This window comes from Micropterus salmoides, unplaced genomic scaffold (genome assembly GCF_014851395.1).
Source record: "Micropterus salmoides isolate LMB-PRFRI ecotype aquatic unplaced genomic scaffold, ASM1485139v1 Ms_hic_scaffold_2159, whole genome shotgun sequence".
NCBI classification, from domain to species: Eukaryota; Metazoa; Chordata; class Actinopteri; order Centrarchiformes; family Centrarchidae; genus Micropterus; species Micropterus salmoides.
The window spans coordinates 1-19,029 of record NW_024041328.1 but is presented as its reverse complement, the minus strand read 5'-3'; the positions used below and the strand labels follow the sequence as shown (position 1 = coordinate 19,029).

Genomic DNA, 19,029 nt, shown 5'->3' with positions numbered 1-19,029 from the left:
TTACATCACCGTGAACCAACAACAGTTGGCTCAGCAGATTTATTGGTAAGAAATCAGTGACTGTGTTACAATATAAAAAGCAAGGGTTCTTTGTCCCATAATATATTTCCCTTTAAATTCCATCAGAAAGTGTACATTTAATAACAGCTTATGCATTTTAACTCATAACAAGGTTTATTGTTTTTGGAGTGTAAGAAACGCTTTTATCGATGCCCCCTCTGCCTGCTGTCCTCCCTCTGGTAGAGTCAGCCCAAGGTCTGGGTTTTTCCATAACTGTGATTTTCAAGATAGAAAAAAAATGGCAGGATGAAGGATGAAGGCAAAACATTCAAACAAACCAGAACCATAAAAACAGTGATGAAGCTATGATGCTTTTCACTGTGATCATTTTAATTGTCTATGAATGTCATACTACGTGACTTTAAAAGGCTTAAGTTCCTAAAATGAGATTCTGTCTATTCTGTCTTCCACAGAACAGGATAATAAGATAATACTGCTGTTATGTTACAGTCTCTAAAAGTAGCAAAAACTAAAGTGTCACATTCCCCTAGGCAATGGAAGTTAGTCGTTCCCAAATTTATTTTATAAAATGATAAACATTGATATTAAAATATTTGTCAACATATTAGATATTTCCCCAGACACACAAACAATATGTCAGCTGAAAATGCCCATAAAAATATTCAAGTTTATTGAGTAAACACAATTTATGCTTTTTAATCTCTAATGTAGTGGTAGGTCCCAGGCCACTTAAATACAAAGCAAGCCTTTTGTTTGACATTGAAATGTATTTTTAGGGGTAAGGCTTGAGGCAAAGTGTAAACGGCTGATTAAAAAAATGCTAGTTTAGTACTATAATGATAAACACAGTGAACTGGATCCATCATAATCCCCATGTGTCCGAAGCATTAGTAACAGTAATTAGGTGAGCACTAAATGTTGGGCTGTTGAGGGATAATCAGGATTCAACAACCCAGTGTGAACATATCAATTCAGTTCAGGAAAAATGCTGTGATATTTCTGTGCGATGGACACAGCGTGAGCATGAGGACACGGCATCAAGGGGAGCCGAGGGGGCCCCAGACACAAGCCTGACACCTCAATCATCAGCTGCTTGTTCACTCCTAGATCAAAGCCTGTCAACAACAACAAAGCAGATTCAGAGGCAGAGCAAGACTGCCATAGTACAAGAGTATTTATTTATCTTACATATAATCTGGTAGAAAAGCATCATGACGCAGCCGTCACTCACCAATTTTCTTGGCATAACCGAGAAGCTCTTGCATCTTGAACTGCTCATGGAAATTAGACAAAGATGTCAGAAGCCAATATTGACGCATTAATATCAAAGACAAGTTAGAAATGGGGAGATGGACAGTACCTGTATTGTCCTGGCTTGGACATGTCGCCTTTCTCAAATGCTGAAATGAGCTCGTTGACATGACGTGCTACGTAATTATATGTGCTGCGGGCAGAAATGTATAACTGAAATGTAAATAACTGTTTAGCAGAGAGAATGAAAGAAGAAAGACAATATGCAGGATCACACACTGACCTGCCAACTGCCCCATGGGCTCCCATAGCCAGAGCTGCAAGCAGTTGCTATAGCAAAATGAAAGAAAGTTTATTTTAGGCTCTATTGTTGAGGTCACAAAACATCATCATTATTACAATACAAGCAACTATATCAGAAAACAGATTGAACAGACTGAGAGGGAGAAAAAGCTGACCTCGTCCATGCCGTAGAGGACTGACCAGTGAGACTGGCTGTAGCTGACACACTGGCCAAAGTCCATCAGGTCGCTCCCAGAGAACTTCACACCTCTGAAGGAGGGGATACGTTTCTCAATATCTTCCAACACATCTCTCGCCAGCACTGAAGAAAAGTAAAGAAAAAGGCCATCTCACACACAGTTTCAGTACAGATGATCTGACATTCAACATGCTGTTACCATGGTTAGGGATGCAGTGTCAATGAACTCCTTTAAGTCATTTCTTGAGTTATTTTCCTTTCAACTGTAATTTAATTCCTTGGTGTCTATCTGTTTCAACAGTTTTTCTTGTTTTTATCCATTTTCATTTGAAACCTGATGGTTTTACAACTGTGTGTTTTCTTTTTCTGTCCTTGTGAAATACTTTGTAACATGGATTTTGAAAAGTGCTCTCGGGTGGAGCTGGACTCTCTGTGTCAAAGAGGAGGACGATGTCCAAACTTCATGTCATTTTGGCCAATGTCTCCCACCCACTCCATGACATGCTGTTCAAACACAGGAGTACTTTCAGTGCAGGACTCATCCCCCCAAAATGCACCACAGGAAGTCATTCCTCCCCGTGGTCATCAAACTCTTCAACTCATCCTGCAGAATGTCAGAAACTCAGCTCTTATGCCTTGATGTACAAGCAAGTATCTGTAACAAAGAATTTCCCCTCGAGGATCACTGAACTACTTCTGATTCTGAAATAAAGATTATTGTTGTCATTTCTAAATGGCATGCAATGCAATCATCAGTGGCACTAACCATTAACACCGGTGACAGCTGGAATATGATAGTAATAGAAGGGCAGAGTTGGGGCAACTGAAGCCACTACCTCAAGGAACGACCTCAACACATCTGCGGCAGGATGAGAGGGAAAGAAATGTGAAAAATTTAATATGACAGCAATATGTAAATAAAATAAATATAATGTAATATTAAAGCTGCAAGCAGCGTTGGGCGGGCCCTCGCACTTGTAAGCGCGTCCGCGCGTGAGCCGGCCGAGTTGCGCATTCTGGAGTTCTGCCGGTGCGGCTGTGAATTTCCTACGCGTTTCCGACGCCGCATGAATGTGCTATATGTCACTTCCTGTGTCCCCTATGTGGAGCTACATAGCACTTGCCGCTATGAATATAAATCGGCATTGACGTGTAGATGTCTGCGGGGTGGGAGAGTTATCAAGCACGTAAAGTTTGTTTCAGATGTGAACATGTACACTGAACAATAATGTACCCAAACAATAAAATAAATTCCTTTTATATTTCCCTGCCTTGTTGTTTATGTGTACATACAGAGGAAGAATGTGAGAACAGCACACATTTCATCGTTACTGTGTGTTAGAGCATGGGAGAACAGTGGATACTTTTAATACAGCCCACACCCCTAATACTGTGTAACTATAACAAGTAGAGAACAGAAGAAAAAGATGTTCTTTCTTTACAACTGTCTGCATAGCTTATTCATATGTGTAATGAATGAAAATAAATAGGCCTACTAGGCTCCTCTCTACTTTGACATTTAAGATTAGCTTGTTTGATCCACCTTCATACACATGTGACATTACTGTACAACTTGAGAAAGGTGAGTTGTTTTCTGCTCCAGCCTGCCTAAAAGAAAAGCGTTTTGGGATTAAATGGACTTTATTAGCTGCTGCAGTGCAGGATGAACTCAGAATAGACCCATTTCTCACCTTATTATTCTAAATCATGCAACGAAGAAGAAGAAATGCATAAGAAATCCTGGGACAAAATCTGTCCACAAATACTGTACAGCATGTAGTCTGATGATCAAGACTTGTGTTATAGCTGACTTGGGCAGTGAAATGTTTTTTTAATTCATGTGGTCATAGTTGTCCACAACTCAAATCAGAATATAAGAAGAAATGTTTTATACCACCTCAAGAAGGCTTCCTATCAGAAAGGTAGGAAGGTATTTCAAATGTACAACTGCAGTACTTAAATCTAAGTAAAGTAATTTCCCTGACATTTTGTGTTACTTTACTTTTAATAGACCCATGTAAGAGGTTTTATACTTCCTGTGAGTATAATCCAATCAATCTTATTTTCATACTGTATATCCGTTGTGTAATTTGATAAATTGTGTTGTATGTCGTGCTCGCATCTCAGAGAAGACTCTGACTGCAACATGCGTCTTTGTAAAGAGAGAAACGGACAGAAAAAGTCTCTAACTCTGCCTGTCAGCTCGCTCTGCTCCGTTAAAACTGAATTTACCATACAGAATTGAATACGAGTGCACTCCAGATTTAGCTGCAGCCAGCTGACCGTGTGCTTCTCCCTATACCGCAGTTCTGTGTCCATGCATGCAGCAAACTGAAAGCACTGTCTGTCGGTGCTTCTACGTGAAAAGAGAAGGAAGACATTGCTGGTAGTATTGTCTTCAGAGTTGTTAAACACCTCAGCGCACTGAAGGAAGCCATCTGACTGTGTGAGGGGCAAGATCGTTGATGTCTGCAGGCAGAGTAGGAGCTCTCCTGTCTGACTGGTCCACCAATAGCAGAGAAGATGACCCCTTGAGACACAGCCCCTCCTCATTTGCATAATGAGGCAGAAATGCATACAAAAATTTAAGACAGGCAGAAATAAATACCATGGGTGAAAATAAATAAGGTAAATAAATACAAAGGAAGAATAAAACAGACAAAAATATTAAAACACACACATAAATAAATACATTAAAAAAATTAGTAATAAATAAAGTTGAATAAACAAATAAGGTAATTATAACAAAGGTGAATAAGTAAAGGCACTAATTAAAATATATACATTTATGTCTCCTTGTATAATTTAATTACTACCTACATTTATTTATTTACTTATTTTTTTGTGTATTTAATTGGATGCTTATTTATTTATTGAGCATTTATTTATTTCTGTATTTATTTCTGACTGTGTCAGGATCGGTCCTCCATAGCGGGGTGGGAGAGTTATCAAGCACGTAAAGTTTGGTTCAGATGTGAGCATGTACACTGAAGTTACAACAACTTCCTGTGTCATGGCGAAGACTTGATCTCTGACGCCACGCCACGGACACACCCATTGACGAAAACTCGCAAATAGCACAACTTTTCATCTTCAATGCCTTTAGAAGGCACAGCACAAATTTGAAGTCGGTCGGACTAAATCCCTAGGAGGAGTTCGTTAAAGTACGAAGTGTGTAAATCATCCAAAATTTGACGTAAAATTCAAAATGGCCGACTTCCTGTTGATTTTAGGGCATCGCTCCAAGAGGCTTTTTTGTGCGTCTGGACAAGATACACGTACCACAGAAAATTCGTGCACGTAGGTAAACGTGCGGCGGGGGCTGCTTCGTTAAAAGTCACTTCCTGTTGCCAGCAGGTGGCGCTATGACTGTCTGTGAATGTCAGCATGTACATGTGTTCAGGGCGGGACTCTCATCCTACATGTACAGTTTGGTCCAGATGTGAGCATGTACACTGAAGTTACGACAACTTCCGTGTCATGGCGAAGAGCTGATCTTTGACGCCACGCCACGGACACGCCCATTGACGAAAACTTGCAAATAGCACAACTTTTCATCTTCAATGCCTTTAGAAGGCACAGCACAAATTTGAGGTCGGTCGGACTAAATCCCTAGGAGGAGTTCGTTAAAGTACGAAGTGTGTAAATCATCCAAAATTTGACGTAAAATTCAAAATGGCCGACTTCCTGTTGATTTTAGGCTATGGCTCCAAGAGGCTTTCTTGTGCGTCTGGACAAGATACACGTACCACAGAAAATTCGTGCACATAGGTGAAACGTGCGGCGGGGGCTGCTTCGTTAAAGGTCACTTTCTGTTGCCAGCAGGTGGCGCTATGACTGTGGGTGAATGTCGGCATGTACATGTGTTCAGGGCGGGACTCTCATCCTACATGTACAGTTTGGTCCAGATGTGAGCATGTACACTGAAGTTACAACAACTTCCTGTTTCATTGCGAATCATCGACGCCACGGACACGCCCATTGACGAAAACGCGCAAATAGCACAACTTTTCATCTTCAATGCCTTTAGAAGGCACAGCAGAAATTTGACGTCGATCCGACTAAATCCCTAGGAGGAGTTCGTTAAAGTACGAAGTATGTAAATCATCCAAAAATGGCCATAAAATTCAAAATGGCCGACTTCCTGTTGACTTTAGGCTATGGGTTCTTGAGGCTTTTTTGTGCGTCTTGATACGATACATGTCCCCAGAAAATTTCGTGCATGTAGGTTGAACGTGAACGAGGGGCTAATCATTTCCAATTTTCTAGGTGGCGCTAGCGAGTCATTTTGCCACGCCCATGTGCGAAACTTGTAGAATACGAAATTTTTCACCGGTTCTGACATGTTTGCAAATTTTGGTGAGTTTTCGAGAATGTTTAGGCCATGTCATTTGGGCCAAAAAAAAAAAAAAAAAAAAATTAAAGCTGCAAGCAGCGTTGGGCGGGCCCTCGCACTTGTAGCGCGTCCGCGCGTGAGCCGGCCGAGTTGCACATTCTGGAGTCTGCCGGTGCGGCTGTGAATTTCCTACGCGGTTCCGACGCCGCATGAAGGTGCTATATGTCACTTCCTGTGTCCCCTATGTGGAGCTACATAGCACTTGCCGCTATGAATATAAATCGGTATTGACGTGTAGATGTCTGCGGGTGGGAGAGTTATCAAGCACGTAAAGTTTGTTTCAGATGTGAGCATGTACACTGAACAATAATGTACCCAAACAATAAAATAAATTCCTTTTATATTTCCCTGCCTTGTTGTTTATGTGTACATACAGAGGAAGAATGTGAGAACAGCACACATTTCATCGTTACTGTGTGTTAGAGCATGGGAGAACAGTGGATACTTTTAATACAGCCCACACCCCTAATACTGTGTAACTATAACAAGTAGAGAACAGAAGAAAAAGATGTTCTTTCTTTACAACTGTCTGCATAGCTTATTCATATTGTGTAATGAATGAAAATAAATAGGCCTACTAGGCTCCTCTCTACTTTGACATTTAAGATTAGCTTGTTTGATCCACCTTCATACACATGTGACATTACTGTACAACTTGAGAAAGGTGAGTTGTTTTCTGCTCCAGCCTGCCTAAAAGAAAAGCGTTTTGGGATTAAATGGACTTTATTAGCTGCTGCAGTGCAGGATGAACTCAGAACAGACCCATTTCTCACCTTATTATTCTAAATCATGCAACGAAGAAGAAGAAATGCATAAGAAATCCTGGGACAAAATCTGTCCACAAATACTGTACAGCATGTAGTCTGATGATCAAGACTTGTGTTATAGCTGACTTGGGCAGTGAAATGTTTTTTTAATTCATGTGGTCATAGTTGTCCACAACTCAAATCAGAATATAAGAAGAAATGTTTTATACCACCTCAAGAAGGCTTCCTATCAGAAAGGTAGGAAGGTATTTCAAATGTACAACTGCAGTACTTAAATCTAAGTAAAGTAATTTCCCTGACATTTTTGTGTTACTTTACTTTTAATAGACCCATGTAAGAGGTTTTATACTTCCTGTGAGTATAATCCAATCAATCTTATTTTCATACTGTATATCCGTTGTGTAATTTGATAAATTGTGTTGTATGTCGTGCTCGCATCTCAGAGAAGACTCTGACTGCAACATGCGTCTTTGTAAAGAGAGAAACAGACAGAAAAAGTCTCTAACTCTGCCTGTCAGCTCGCTCTGCTCCGTTAAAACTGAATTTACCATACAGAATTGAATACGAGTGCACTCCAGATTTAGCTGCAGCCAGCTGACCGTGTGCTTCTCCCTATACCGCAGTTCTGTGTCCATGCATGCAGCAAACTGAAAGCACTGTCTGTCGGTGCTTCTACGTGAAAAGAGAAGGAAGACATTGCTGGTAGTATTGTCTTCAGAGTTGTTAAACACCTCAGCGCACTGAAGGAAGCCATCTGACTGTGTGAGGGGCAAGATCGTTGATGTCTGCAGGCAGAGTAGGAGCTCTCCTGTCTGACTGGTCCACCAATAGCAGAGAAGATGACCCCTTGAGACACAGCCCCTCCTCATTTGCATAATGAGGCAGAAATGCATACAAAAATTTAAGACAGGCAGAAATAAATACCATGGGTGAAAATAAATAAGGTAAATAAATACAAAGGAAGAATAAAACAGACAAAAATATTAAAACACACACATAAATAAATACATTAAAAAAATTAGTAATAAATAAAGTTGAATAAACAAATAAGGTAATTATAACAAAGGTGAATAAGTAAAGGCACTAATTAAAATATATACATTTATGTCTCCTTGTATAATTTAATTACTACCTACATTTATTTATTTACTTATTTTTTTGTGTATTTAATTGGATGCTTATTTATTTATTGAGCATTTATTTATTTCTGTATTTATTTCTGACTGTGTCAGGATCGGTCCTCCATAGCGGGGTGGGAGAGTTATCAAGCACGTAAAGTTTGGTTCAGATGTGAGCATGTACACTGAAGTTACAACAACTTCCTGTGTCATGGCGAAGACTTGATCTCTGACGCCACGCCACGGACACACCATTGACGAAAACTCGCAAATAGCACAACTTTTCATCTTCAATGCCTTTAGAAGGCACAGCACAAATTTGAAGTCGGTCGGACTAAATCCCTAGGAGGAGTTCGTTAAAGTACGAAGTGTGTAAATCATCCAAAATTTGACGTAAAATTCAAAATGGCCGACTTCCTGTTGATTTTAGGGCATCGCTCCAAGAGGCTTTTTTTGCGTCTGGACAAGATACACGTACCACAGAAAATTCGTGCACGTAGGTAAAACGTGCGGCGGGGGCTGCTTCGTTAAAAGTCACTTCCTGTTGCCAGCAGGTGGCGCTATGACTGTGGGTGAATGTGAGCATGTACATGTGTTCAGGGCGGGACTCTCATCCTACATGTACAGTTTGGTCCAGATGTGAGCATGTACACTGAAGTTACGACAACTTCCGTGTCATGGCGAAGAGTTGATCTTTGACGCCACGCCACGGACACGCCCATTGACGAAAACTTGCAAATAGCACAACTTTTCATCTTCAATGCCTTTAGAAGGCACAGCACAAATTTGAGGTCGGTCGGACTAAATCCCTAGGAGGAGTTCGTTAAAGTACGAAGTGTGTAAATCATCCAAAATTTGACGTAAAATTCAAAATGGCCGACTTCCTGTTGATTTTAGGCTATGGCTCCAAGAGGCTTTTTTGTGCGTCTGGACAAGATACACGTACCACAGAAAATTCGTGCACGTAGGTGAAACGTGCGGCGGGGGCTGCTTCGTTAAAAGTCACTTCCTGTTGCCAGCAGGTGGCGCTATGACTGTCTGTGAATGTGAGCATGTACATGTGTTCAGGGCGGGACTCTCATCCTACATGTACAGTTTGGTCCAGATGTGAGCATGTACACTGAAGTTACGACAACTTCCGTGTCATGGCGAAGAGCTGATCTTTGACGCCACGCCACGGACACGCCCATTGACGAAAACTTGCAAATAGCACAACTTTTCATCTTCAATGCCTTTAGAAGGCACAGCACAAATTTGAGGTCGGTCGGACTAAATCCCTAGGAGGAGTTCGTTAAAGTACGAAGTGTGTAAATCATCCAAAATTTGACGTAAAATTCAAAATGGCCGACTTCCTGTTGATTTTAGGCTATGGCTCCAAGAGGCTTTTTTGTGCGTCTGGACAAGATACACGTACCACAGAAAATTCGTGCACGTAGGTGAAACGTGCGGCGGGGGCTGCTTCGTTAAAGGTCACTTTCTGTTGCCAGCAGGTGGCGCTATGACTGTGGGTGAATGTCGGCATGTACATGTGTTCAGGGCGGGACTCTCATCCTACATGTACAGTTTGGTCCAGATGTGAGCATGTACACTGAAGTTACGACAACTTCCGTGTCATGGCGAAGAGCTGATCTTTGACGCCACGCCACGGACACGCCCATTGACGAAAACTTGCAAATAGCACAACTTTTCATCTTCAATGCCTTTAGAAGGCACAGCACAAATTTGAGGTCGGTCGGACTAAATCCCTAGGAGGAGTTCGTTAAAGTACGAAGTGTGTAAATCATCCAAAATTTGACGTAAAATTCAAAATGGCCGACTTCCTGTTGATTTTAGGCTATGGCTCCAAGAGGCTTTTTTGTGCGTCTGGACAAGATACACGTACCACAGAAAATTCGTGCACGTAGGTGAAACGTGCGGCGGGGGCTGCTTCGTTAAAGGTCACTTTCTGTTGCCAGCAGGTGGCGCTATGACTGTGGGTGAATGTCGCATGTACATGTGTTCAGGGCGGGACTCTCATCCTACATGTACAGTTTGGTCCAGATGTGAGCATGTACACTGAAGTTACAACAACTTCCTGTTTCATTGCGAATCATCGACGCCACGGACACGCCCATTGACGAAAACTCGCAAATAGCACAACTTTTCATCGTCAATGCCTTTAGAAGGCACAGCAGAAATTTGACGTCGATCCGACTAAATCCCTAGGAGGAGTTCGTTAAAGTACGAAGTGTGTAAATCATCCAAAAATGGCCATAAAATTCAAAATGGCCGACTTCCTGTTGACTTTAGGCTATGGGTTCTTGAGGCTTTTTTGTGCGTCTTGATACGATACATGTCCCCAGAAAATTTCGTACATGTAGGTTGAACGTGAACGAGGGGCTAATCATTTCCAATTTTCAGGTGGCGCTAGCGAGTCATTTTGCCACGCCCATGTGCGAAACTTGTAGAATACGAAATTTTTCACCGGTTCTGACATGTTTGCAAATTTTGGTGAGTTTTCGAGTATGTTTAGGCCATGTCATTTGGGCCTACTTTGCAGAAAAAAAAAAAAAAAAAAAAAAAAAAATAATCCGAGCAGATTCAATAGGGACCTCGCACGGTCGTGCTCGGGCCCTAAAAAAAAAAAAAAAAAAAAATATAATCCGAGCAGATTCAATAGGGACCTCGCACGGTCGTGCTCGGGCCCTAATAAAAATAAATCCGAGCAATTTCAATAGGGACCTCGCACGGTCGTGCTCGGGCCCTAATTACAATAATAATACAACATTTTGGTTTGGTTTTAAGCTTGACATGAACAGGACTGACATTTGAATGAAATGTGTAAGCCGATGTGAGGTGGCACACATTTTCAGTGTGCCCCTAACTCTTATTTAAACTAATGAAACATGTAAATACATTTGAACCCTGCGTACCTGCAGTGTCGGGCTTAAAGAAGGAGGGAGCAATGACTGCTATCCCATCAGCCCCAATCTGTGCTGCATGGCGAGCCTGGAGAGAAGATGAACATTGTGACGAAAGACAATAAAAACAAAAGGCAATAAAGGAATGGTTTAAAGGAATACACGAGAAGATTGATACCACTCTCATATGTGACCATTAAATATGAGGCTACCGCCAGCAGTCTGTTAGCTTAGCTAACCTGGAAACAAGGGGAAACAGCTAGTCTGGCTCTTTTGAAAGGTAACACAGTCTGCCTCCCAGCACCTCTAAAGCTCACTAATAAATATGTTATACAGGGGTGGGGGATACATGCCAGACTAATTCTTGACAGGAAGCAGTAACTATTCTGGTACATAACTGCTCTTAAAATAGCAAATTTCCCCAAATTGTCTATTTCCGGGACACCCAAGTGCCAGATCCTCTGAATAAAATGCAGTGGAGCTACACAACATATTTGGGTTTTCTGTTGTTTTCTGCTGTTGGTGTCCTCTGTTGTCTTGACAGTTCTATCGCTCCTAATGTCTCCACTTGCAAATACTAAAAGAAAAGCCATGCTGACAGCTTTTAAAAATGTGGAAAATCACACACAGTGGATGAGGCAAGCAGAGTGAAATTGCACCCACCACAGAAACAAATGAAAACACAAACCTCCAGACACACCAATCTGTAGGTAACTTAGGATAGACTTATTTAAAACCGTGAAACATTTCCTGAAACATAAACCAGATTGACTGCAGCACACCTTGTTTATTTAAGTGGTGATCAAACGTGTTGAAACGTTAAAACAATAAAAAGGCAGCAACTCACCAGTTCCTGAGAATCTTTAAGACTCATGCAGCCGACTTGCACAACCACCTGATCCATTCTGTGGAGATGCGCGCACAAAAGAAATGATCGCTCCTGCAATTTGACTCAACATATGGAAAAATCTTCAAACCACAAATGCAAGATGACTTACTTGCCCTTGGCTTTCTGACACCACTCCTCTGCCAGGATCTTCCTCTCTGCAACACTGAGAGACATGCTCTCTCCGGTGGTGCCATTCACTGCAAGCAATTAAAGTCTTATTTAAGTCTTTTATTTCTTTTAAATTGAAGAAACCTCTGGTGGGGGCCATTCATAGAGGGGTCCAACATTATATCTAACATTATGTGCCAGGACAAAACAATGTCCATGGGTAATGAGTGGTAACGCAGACAATGAGAGTGAGAAAGAATATAAAAACATGGTCACACAGATAGCTCCGGAAAACAATGGAAATGCAGCGTTAACACTGGGAGTGGTTTAGCACAAACTGCAATGATTCATTTGGTTTAGAGGAAACAGGAAGGATAGAAAATGCTGACTAGCCTTGATCAATGCAGAAAAGGAAAAAAAAAAGCTTTTACCTTATCTAAGTTTTCTGTGCGTCTGTTCTAAGGACAGTTGTTAATGTGTGTAAGAGGTTGATACTAAGCAAAGCTTGAGACAAAACAATATATTCCCTCTTTTGCCAGAAAGGTCAGATAAAACTGTGTTAACTGAAGAGCAATACAATAACTAGAGGACAATTCAGGACAGTAAATATCGTGTCAAGGTTTTTCCTTATCCAGAAAAATTATATGAAACTGGTACAGTATGACGCAATATTTTTCATTAACAGCTAAACTGAGTTTGGCATCAACACACTAAACTCAACATTCACCATATTTAGGACAGTATTTAGTATGTGCCGTCTCTTTTGAGTAGGGTTGGAACAAGCACTCGATTAATCAATCGACAGAAAATCATTTTAGGTATTATTTGCTGCTCAAATGTGAGATTTTCAGGCTTTTCTTTGTCATAAATGATGGCAAACTTAATATTGTTAAGTTTTTGGACAAAACAAGACATGAGAGGACGTCACCTTGGGCTCTAGCATAAGGGACATTTTATAGAATAATTAAGAAAACAATCAGTGGATTAATTGCAAATTAAAGCAATCCTTAGTTGCAGTTGCATTTATTTTGTTACAAAAAAAGGTAATGCATTCACTATGTTTGTCAGGCCTCAAGAATACATTGTGTTTTGGTGAGTGACATGAAAACATAACTTCCCAAAGCACCTTTAATTGGGATTATGGGGCAATAATCTCATTGAGTTAGCATTAGGGTGCATTACTATTTTTTAAATTATATAATTTTATTAAAATCGTAGGTGGTGGAATTGAAGGTAGACTTTTCTTTTAATGTAGAATCAATTTCAATAAAAAAAAAAAAAAAAACGCAAATGCGTAAAAAGTAATCTAAAACAAACAACTACCTGACTAAGGTGTAGTATTCCAGTGTATCACCAACCCTACCTGAGTACATGTCACAGCAACTTCTTCACCAGTCAGGAATTTTAATGGTGTTAACAGAGGAGCAACACATTAACTGTTTTTACAAACCAAAAAGGTAAAACATGCAATAGCAATGTTGATTCAGGCAGGAACACAGACAATGACTAAATATTAAAAGGAGAATCCACCAACTTACCAAATATGCTATTTACACCTTGCTTCTCTTTCAAGTAGTCAATATAAGGTCCAATCTCTGATAGGTTGATTTCACTGTTTTGGGAAAATGTGAAAAAATATAGGCCTACACATTTGGCAAAAGACATACCAAACGTGCTAAAGGCCCTAGTATTCCAGGTCTACAAAATGCCCACACTCATTCCTCACTTTAACGTTTTACAGTGGAACGTATCATGCACACTCACACACCAGATGCTGGGGAAAAAATGCAGACAAAGGAATGCCGTTTCTAGACGCTACTTACCCCTGTAAGGTGAATGGAGTGAAAGTAGCTGCAACCAGTCCTGTCAGCTTTTTATCAACAGCAGGAGCCATGGCTGACATAACTACCTGACATACATACAGACATGTTAGGCATGTAAGAGAGAAACAAAGGGAAATATAGGAAGAGCACAGTAACGGGTACGAAAGAAAGAAGAAAAGGTTGTAAGCCCAGTGATAACTTTTAGCGTCACACTATCTTATTGAAAGCCAAACTTACAGAAATACTGCATTAGGCACTTACATGACACGTGATATGTAACGTTAAATTATATTAAGACAAACATTGAGGTTACAGCGATGTACGTATGAAGAGGAAATTAATACCGTCTACTTTTAAATGCATCCAGTCAGCTCCAGCATACCTGTAAGAGCTTTTCCTTCTGTGCGTTGTTGACATCTAACGTTACAGTAAGTTAGGCTATTTAATAACCGAAGAAGATAGACTCTACTAATCAGGCTATAACTAGTTTTCTGGGACCTTAGTCAGGGATTTGTTGATATACATGTCATGTGACGCCGCAAAGCTTCAATGGAAATGTAGTTAATTAATGAAAATCACGGAAATAAACGTGGGTCTTCCTCCACTGATGAATTAGAAAGTATCCAGCTTACCTTTAAGCACGTATGCGTATTTCCAATAACTTCAAATAAAATTATTTAGAGGCTTGATTTTAAAATACATCCATGCTAATACCCAATTAGGAGAAAGTGGCCTTTTGCCGAGGGCATATATATTATGCTCGATTAATGTTATGTGTATGTCGAACAAGCTACTACTAATAGTAAAAGCGTTGCATTTAAATTAAGAATAGAGGGAGTCCACCACACCATGTCTTCATCATTGTTTTATTATTTAATAGTTGTTTAAAAATATAATATACACTTAGTTATTGTTAATATGAAATATTAGCCAATATTTGGTTATTGCAGTACTCACAAAAGTAAGCGCCAGAAGCTATGAGACATAATTTTACGAGATTTTAAGATCAGCACCAAAAGGCAACACCAGCAACACGAATGAAAATAGTCAAACCAATCAGAGCAGAGCTTTGTGTCAAGTACTGCCCCCTACTCTGCCTCTGATTGGCTAACCCTAAACCTAACCCCACCCTTACCCTTGAGCAGGGACGTTCAGCGCTGACAAAACGTTGCAAAACGTTTTTTCAACGGAAACGGTGGTGCTTGAACACCCTGCTGTGTATGCAAGCGCACTGCATTTTCTTGTCTTTGACAGTATATTACTGGACGAAGCCACTCCGCTGATTTAAATGGAGAGGAGTGAAGCAAGTTTTGGACCAATAAAATACTACTACAGGGCTACTTCCTGTTGGCACCAGCGTCTACTGCGCATGATCACGCAGCATAACCGTGTTTTAATGACATAGAACAACGGCAGAAACACCGCAATTCTGGTAGCTGCACCAACAAAAAGTTTCATGGCTCAGTGTGTTTGTCTGACTAAGATCGTCACTGATTAATCAGCCCACCTACGAGGCTCACCTGTGAAACACCAACGCAGCGTCACTGATGGCCGAATAGTTTTTTTTAGATTGCTGAGAGTTTATAATCTATGCAATACGGTTACATCTCTCATGTGCGACGGGGTGTCATATAGGATTTTTACGTAATTTTTGAGCCTACATGGATCCCCTCCATGCAGGCTTTGGTCGGCTTCACTGTCCGATCTCTGCCTTACCCCCTTGTTTGTAACACCGTTGTGTTTACAAGCTTGTGGCAGCTGATTGGATAACACCTAAGACAGGGCCACCAAACGGGAGAAAACATATGTCGTTGCAGAACGTTGCAAGGAAACATGTCGTTCAATTAGAAAACGTTGCAAACCGGTGCAAAACGTTTTGCGATTGAACTCGCCCCAGTTAAATAAGATAGCGGAGGCAACGAGTGCTAACCAATCAGAAGCAGAGTTGTTGAAACCGGATGGGGAAAAAAATAACGCATCGGAAAGGAAGTGCTTTCGTTTTTTGTTATCCTAAATTGGACTTTCAGGCAATGCCTCCACCTTTTAAAGCCATTAAATAACTGTGTAGGCTTAGATTAAGGTTATATATGCTTTGTAGCAAGATACGACCCGTGTTTAGACGTACGTCTGCAAATGCCAGAGAGATTCGTTTTAGCATGCGAGAAAACACTACCTGACAAGCAAAACTCAGGGTATAACTATAAGTCATTCCAGGAAGCGGATGTTGTTGACGTTTACATCGCAACGGCTTCCGGTTGTGAAGGCTGGCTAGCTCGGCGAAACAACAGCGTACGGCGAAATTATTTACTTACAACCCAAAGGACAGAAAAGATAGCCCGCTCAGGGCCGCTGCTCAACAATGGACGCCGTTTTAGTCGACTTGTCATGTAGCGTAATTATCGGCCTGCCCGTTGTCACCAGTTTGGCTAGTTAGCACCGCCGGCTAACTGGCTAATTAAACCCTGCCAAGTGTTGGGCAGCTTGTCTGACTACTAGCTGACGAGAGAGAACTGTCAAGAGGAGGAAATAATTAACTTATATCTAAAAAAGGTTTACAGCCGATACACCAGAGTGATAACAGGAGCAGGTATGAACGGGAGCTTCCAAGGAGTGTAGGTTTGACTTCTGGTTTGTGGATTGTGTGGAGTAACGTAAAGTTAAACGATTTGAGGAGTGGTAATCATAAAAACACAAATGAGACGAAGACTGTTAACCCGGCGTTGCTTACTTTTGTTTACAATGAGTTTTAAATATGACAACGTGTCTTGATACATGAAAAGGCTGGACATTTCTTGATCGACAACATCTTGAACATAACATTATTGTAATTTTCATATTTAGATCGCAGGAGTCATTTGACTTATCGGGGTTTAGGGCAGTGTTAGATAACGTTAGTCTGTTTCATGTTGACGTGTCTCACCTGTGTACAATAGATCCGGGTAGCATCTTGGAAAAGCAAACAGGTGTGGTACACCGATCTGCTCTTAGTGCTCAGAGCTGCTTTGTATTACACTAATGCGCACTACATCTATCAATTTCACCCAGATATATCTGGTTACTTGAAATAGAAACATTCCTACAATCTATTGACTGTTTGGGTGTTTGCTGAGAAACGCACATGGAGTGTAAGTGGCTTATCTTAAACAACAAACTAGGATGATTTCATGATGCTTTCTGTACCCGTGGATACCTAGGTGTTACATCAGCAAAAAGTGCTTTTAACATGATCTCAGAGGTATAACATTAATGGGATGGTGTAGGTTAGTGAATTGTAGGTGTTTTTGTTAGTTTGAGCTGTTTGGTTAGGGCAGTGGTAATGACTAGGTATTTGCTCAGTGACTATCTGAGAGCCCAACTGTAGTTGTAGAACATCGCCCAGTTACCACAATGCCAGCTGTACTGTTGATTACTGCTTGGGGCATTATGTAGCCATGGACAGGCCATGCCACGGGAGGAGAAGCACCGGTTGAGGTGAGTTGAGAAAAAAACACAGCACCTCAGAGCATAATATGGGAACAAACATGGTCTCCCCTGACTTGCATGCTGACTGGTGTCTGTGTTTTCCCCTTACCAAAGGAACCAAGTGGTCGAGATGTTTGACCATGCATATCAGAATTATATGGTAAGTTATGTATTTCCACTGGATTCCTTCACAGAAATAGGACTTCAGTTGTCTTTTTGCTGCAGCCTTGATATTTGGATTTGATTCAGGACGATTTAGCAGCTTATTAGGTGACCAGGACAATCTTTTCCTTTTGTATCCCTGCCCATACTGGCCCATACTAATGTGGAGTAGAGAATATCTGTTGTAAAATAGGATGTTATATGCTTCTCTGTAATGGTTAATTATGGAACCATAATTACACTTAAATATATTTGGGTGGTTGCATTTTATATAACTTCTAACTGGCTTTTTGCAACTTCTTTCATTTTGGATAACATGAAATTTGATGTACAATTTAAGACAACTAAGATCTAATCTGACTGAGCTGGCCTTCTGTTTAACCTGTGTTTGTTTCTCAGGACCATGCATACCCAGCAGATGAGTTGATGCCACTGACATGCAGAGGAAGAGTACGTGGGCTTGAACCCAGTCGAGGTGACGTAGACGACGCTCTGGGAAGTGAGTAGCGGACTGCCTTTTTTCCTTGAGATCTAACCTATAAACGGAGAAATGAGACGTGGGTCCACACACATAACCACACCAGAGTACTTGACGGAAGCAGATTGTGCTTACATGCTGAATAAACCATATGTTAAATTTTCTTGACACACATTATCGCGAGGAGCAGTCAACATCCCCAGTAAACAGCTTTTCTCTCTCTGATAGGTTCTCTCTGACCCTCATAGACACTCTGGATACTCTGGTGGTGAGTACTGCTTTTATGTATTTTTCATGTTTGGTTGTCTTACAGAAATTGTTTGGGTTATTATTTTGAGGCTGCATTTAAATTAATAGGACAGAACACAGTGGAGGTAGTGATGACATTGGAGTAATGTATTTTTTCTCAGTCCTTAGAATTTAGAAAGAAATGTCAGTGTTGCTAAATATACTTTTATAGCCTTTATGCAAATATGTTCATTATGGGAGAAAAGAGTCAATAGCATTTCCTTCAGTGTGTGTTTTATCCATCCATCCAAAGATTCACTTTATGGTTTCTTCTATTGACCAGCATTGACTAACAAGTAAAATTGACTATTTAGTAAACAAGCTAAGTAATAGTGTTTGAATTCAAACCCGATTTTCTATTTAGGTTAGAGAGGTTTGGAGTATGAAATTTTGTTTCATATTTATTATCTACCCAAGATCTTCCTCCCTGTGTTGGTTCATTTGGTAAAAAGGTAAAAATAAGCGTTAATGAAATTTCAAGTAAATAGGTAAAAAAATAATTGAAAACCTATTGGTAATTATCATGATAACGAATAATTTCTTTCAAGTTTAAAGGCTGATTTTAGCTACTTCATGAAAGTTGAAGAAACCAGATGATTAATTGTGGTTTTAAACTATTCTTTATGGTCAGCACATGACAAACACTTGATGTCAACAGTGGATCACTTCACAAATCGAGTAACATTTAAAGCAATTATGAAAAAAAAAAAAAAAAAAATTCAACGTTAAGTAAAATCTTTTTCAAAATCATAATTGAAAAAATTAGTGATTCAATGATTTAAATCAAACATTTATTGAAAATAAATAAATAATATATTGCGATAATTATTATTATTGTTTTATTGCCCAACCATGGTATAGGGTAAATTGTTCAGATTATCCTTT

The 19,029-nt window shown here is 40.3% G+C and overlaps 1 protein-coding gene and 1 long non-coding RNA gene across 2 annotated transcripts; one reads left to right on the top strand and one right to left on the bottom strand.

Annotated features, from left to right (window-relative positions):
• LOC119916767 (N-acetylneuraminate lyase-like) lies at window positions 1-14,294 on the bottom strand. The gene is given in 13 exon segments (XM_038736737.1): window positions 1-1,136; window positions 1,253-1,292; window positions 1,382-1,401; window positions 1,404-1,465; window positions 1,556-1,602; window positions 1,731-1,876; window positions 2,520-2,612; window positions 10,947-11,022; window positions 11,782-11,839; window positions 11,933-12,020; window positions 13,470-13,543; window positions 13,755-13,840; window positions 14,137-14,294. Coding segments are annotated over 12 exon segments (933 nt in total). The 5' UTR covers window positions 13,835-13,840; window positions 14,137-14,294; the 3' UTR covers window positions 1-987.
• Window positions 14,295-17,159: 2,865 nt separating this feature from the next.
• LOC119916768 lies at window positions 17,160-17,877 on the top strand. The gene is made up of 3 exons (XR_005447156.1): window positions 17,160-17,225; window positions 17,331-17,376; window positions 17,778-17,877. It is a non-coding gene; the product is annotated as an uncharacterized LOC119916768 (long non-coding RNA).
• The last annotated feature ends 1,152 nt before the right edge of the window (window positions 17,878-19,029 follow it).